The 4,684-nt window shown below is 36.7% G+C and overlaps 1 protein-coding gene across 1 annotated transcript; it reads left to right on the top strand.

The window, feature by feature from the left end:
• Nucleotides 1-2,310: 2,310 nt before the first annotated feature.
• LOC127863670 (uncharacterized) lies at nt 2,311-4,041 on the top strand. Its single transcript, XM_052403289.1, has one exon. It carries the CDS (start codon nt 2,311-2,313, stop codon nt 4,039-4,041), a length of 1,731 nt encoding a protein of 576 aa, XP_052259249.1.
• Nucleotides 4,042-4,684: the final 643 nt, after the last annotated feature.

The raw sequence follows: 4,684 nt of genomic DNA, 5'->3' as shown, positions 1-4,684 counted from the left end.
CTTGAATTTTAACCTTCAAGTTGTGTCTTGTAGTCACACAAGGTCAGTTTATGTGTGACTTGTAGTCACAATAGTTCAAATAAGGTTTAAACCCAAAAGAAGTGTCCGTAGGGGTGACAGGTGACCAGTAGCTGAGGGATCCGACAGCCAGAGTGCATACATATCCTTTCACGTATCCTTTCAGTTAATGAAAAACAGTATCGTTGCTAGAACTTTGCAAATAATATCATTACAATTATTGTCTTAACCCTAGTTATATCAATGTATTACATAATATTTTATTTTTCCTGTGTTTTAATATCGTAGCCTGTATTGTTTTATTGCTTAAGTTTCTTACAGCATTTTTATTTACATCACACATTTTTAGATTATTAATCGTTTAATTAATGCTGCATAAAAGTATCAATCACTCTTATTTTTATCAATTGTATGTATATTTATATGTGTTGTACAACGCCATTGAATATAATTATATAAATAGGCGTTTCATCAAATAAGCAAGTTTCAAGTTTCAAGTTTTTGGCATGACATCGATACTGACGTGTTAATCGCATTTGATACTGATACGCTAAAATGGTCAATGTGTCGAATGAATATCATTATTTGCACCAAACAATGAACACATCCTAACATAATTAATGCCTTTTCAACGGTACAAACACTAAATACAATTGTCAAAAACTATGACTTTGGTCGGAGTTCAAGCACCATTTATTCTTAACTTTGTATTATAATATTTTTCTGTTTTTACCATCGTTTAAATGGTTTATTAATTTAATACGGCAATATTTAGTTCGTCATTTTTTAAATCATTAAACACAGCCTTAAGGTACTTATTTTTATTTTATTTATTATTTGTAAGAATTCGGTTTACAAAAGGTATTCAAAAAGCGCACTTTGCATAACATAACAAAAAAAAACACCCAAGTATCAGTATTCAAAGTACATATACACACTGTGTACGTTGATTTTTTATAGTACACAATTAGTCATTCGAACATATTTTTATAACGTTAAATGCTTGTTTTGTTAGCTACTTTGCATTCAAATATCACAACAGAAAATGAGGTATTAGTCATAAATGCAATACACGTATTGTTTTATTTTAATTGGAACACTTTCTATTAAGCTAATTAAATATATCAGAACTCACAAAAACAAACTATCCCGATAATGGTTACATTAAAAATCAAATTACATGTAATACAACTAGAATAATTGAATTAAAAAACTACTGTAGATATGCCGTTATTTGTACATATATTTTGAACATTATATTAAATATTGATTCATTATTTTAAACAAAATCACCATCTGAACATCTAAAATTAGGGTGTTACGTGTACATAACCTGGTAGTTTGTTTTCCCATGAAGTCGCATTAAAATTTTTCCATGTGACTAATTTATTGCATTAGGTTTGAGTGTTCTTCGATTCCCTCTGACTCATTTATTGCTCAAGGTTAAAATAGCCTTCAATTCGTAAGTGATCGCTACCTAGCGGTTAAACCCGAGATTAGGGTTGTGACCAATATTTAGTGCCGAACTTATCTTAAATTTTCGTTTGTAGTTATGATCGTTTGAGAACTATGTACCGTGTTAATGACCATCTTCAACATTTTATGTGTCCTTATAGCTTATTAAGCCGCTGTTTTAAATTCAAAGGGTTTACTGTTTATTGGGAAAGCGTTTTTGACTTAATACCGGCGTAAACTTTATTGTCGGCACGATCTGTCAGTTAAGAAACAATCTTAAATTGTAAACTTGTTAGGATAAAATGGAGGGTCGTTCATAATCAAATCGATGTATTGCTTTAATGATATGATACAGATGTCCGAAAAATAATGCCTTAAGCAACCAAAGAAATGAATAATAAAGATTTAAGAAGAAAACGCGGGATATTCTCATATTCGCCTCAAAGTCCAGCATTTGCGGAGCCATAGCCTTACATCGGATGTATAGTCTGCCGGTTGTAAGCGAGTTACCAGAAGAGTGACATTCAACTAGCACGATACTTTTTTATTCAATATCATACATACAATGTAAACATGTATATGATCATACAACATAGTGATTGTACAAAGCAATATAGTTCAGACATGTAATACAAGATATGCTAATATATATTTATTTATTTTTTGAGAGAAAAGAAAAGAACAACAGAGGAATACGCTCGTGGAGGTTTCTCTGCTCTGGTTGATGCATTATTGAGTAGATTCTTGGACTCAGAGCCGAATTTTTTACCTTGGAATTTTCGAAGATATCACATCTTCTTCATCAGCTGATCACTGGCTGACTGACGTCACAGTCACATGACCGGAGAAGAATCTGAATGTTTACGATCAGAATTGAAATTGAAGTTGTCTCCCTCTATTTGGTCGGAAGTGGAAGTCGCCTTCGCGCATGCGCACGAGGATGAACATGGAAAATGTAAACAACGGCAACGAGAGAAATTTTCTAAACTTTTATCGATAAAAGAAGGAAAGTCAGACTCGGGAACAGAAAGGGACTTGATTAACACTGACAAATGGGTCGTCAATTTATCGGACAGGCCGTTGTCACTGGACGAAACATCAGTGTTAAAGAAAGGTATGAACTTTTGTGTTACCCCTCCAACCATCCCCATAAATGAAATCATCGCTTCCACAGAACAGGTTTGCTACCAATTAGAGGATAAATCGGCCGCTGAAAGTTTAAGGGGAGAAGTTGTAAAGATTCTAAAAAGTGCCACCAAACCTAAAAGCAACATCACCACCAAGGAAAGAGATGCCTTGCGTGACTTAGGTAAACGGAAAGACATTGTAATTCTACCTGCCGATAAGGGTCGTACTACGGTTGTGATGAACAAAACTGAGTATGTAGCCAAGATGGATAAGCTCACGAGCGACAGGGATACCTATGAACCACTGAAAAAGGACCCAACCAGGCAAGTGAAAACTAGATTGGTTAACATCTTAAAGAAATGGAAGAAGGAAAATCTTATCTCAGATAAACTGTACCATCAACTATATCCCACATCAGAAAACGTCCCAAAATTATATGGACTACCCAAAATTCATAAAAAGGATGCTCCTTTAAGACCAATTGTATCGAGCACAGGAAGCGTATTGTATGCAACCGCTAAATACATTGCTTCGGTCATTGGCCCCTTGGCGGGTAAAACGGAACACCACATAGTTAACTCGGTGGATTTCGTTCAGAAGATCAAGGATCTTGAAGTACCCCCAGGCACGAAATTGGTATCCTATGATGTCTCAGCACTTTTCACTTCAATTCCAGTACCTAAAGCACTCACAGTGATCAATAACAAATTGGCTGGAGACACCAAACTCAACGAACGATCTGAACTCAGTGTTGAACAAGTGACCGAGTTGTTAGACCTCTGCCTTAGTAGCACATACTTCATATACAATGAACAATTCTTCCAACAGAAGCAAGGTGCAGCCATGGGTTCTCCCGTATCGCCGATTGTCGCGAACTTATATATGGAGTTTTTTGAGAAGCAGGCATTGGAAACTGCAAGGAATCCACCGTCCCTCTGGCTGAGGTACGTGGATGATACCATGACTAAAATCCATGAATACAACATCCAAGAATTCACGGACCACATCAACTCAATAGACGAACATATCAAGTTCACTTCAGAGCAGGAGGAAGAAGGCCGTATTCCGTTCCTGGACACATGTGTTCACGTGGCAGACGATGGGTCGACGAAAACCACGGTTTACAGGAAACCGACGCACACCGACCAGTATCTGAACTTTCAGTCCAACCACCACCTTGAACACAAACGATCAGTTGTACGTACCCTACTACACAGAGCCAAAACCCTAATAACAAAAGAAAAAGACCAGAAAGACGAAATCGAACATGTGAAATCCGCTTTAAGAACCAACGGATACCCGGATTGGATATTCAGACTACCCAAAAAGAAAGAGAAAACACTAGACAAAGATAAGGGAACACAAAAGAGACCGACTGCAGGAATACCTTATATCAGGGGCACCTCAGAAGTTTTGGCTAGAGTATTCAAAAAACATTGAGCCAACATCTTCCACAAACCTTTCAATTCCATCAGACAGAACCTCACCAAAGTTAAAGACAAAACAGATAAAATGAAGAAATGTGGTGTGATCTATCATGTCCAATGTGAGGACTGTAAAAATGACTATGTAGGTGAAACAGCGAGACAATTAGACACTAGATTGAAAGAACACCTTACACGAACTTCTTCTGCCATATATGAACATTGTAAACAAACAGGTCACAAGATCGACCCTAACAAAACCAAAGTACTCACCTCCGAAGAACATCTATGGAAACGCAAGGTGAAAGAAGCAATTGAAATTAAACAGCGGCGGCCATCACTTAACAGGGACGAGGGACTCGAGCTACCCCGGGTTTATGACAGTCTCCTCATGTCACGTGACCCTTCACCGGTCATGTGACTGTGACGTCAGTCAGCCAGTGATCAGCTGATGAAGAAGATGTGATATCTTCGAAAATTCCAAGGTAAAAAATTCGGCTCTGAGTCCAAGAATCTACTCAATAAACAGAGGAATAGTTATGAAATATGATACTTGGTAGCAGCAGTATTAATATATTGACATCAGGAGCAATCTCTCATAAAGAGCGTTTACAACAATGCATTAATATGAAATTATTTATCATAGATAAAAAAATCTT

The sequence above is a fragment of the Dreissena polymorpha genome, unplaced genomic scaffold (assembly GCF_020536995.1).
Source record: "Dreissena polymorpha isolate Duluth1 unplaced genomic scaffold, UMN_Dpol_1.0 chrUn025, whole genome shotgun sequence".
Classification (NCBI taxonomy): domain Eukaryota; kingdom Metazoa; phylum Mollusca; class Bivalvia; order Myida; family Dreissenidae; genus Dreissena; species Dreissena polymorpha.
Note: the sequence above shows the minus strand (reverse complement) of the source record. Positions and strands in the feature narration are given on the sequence as shown.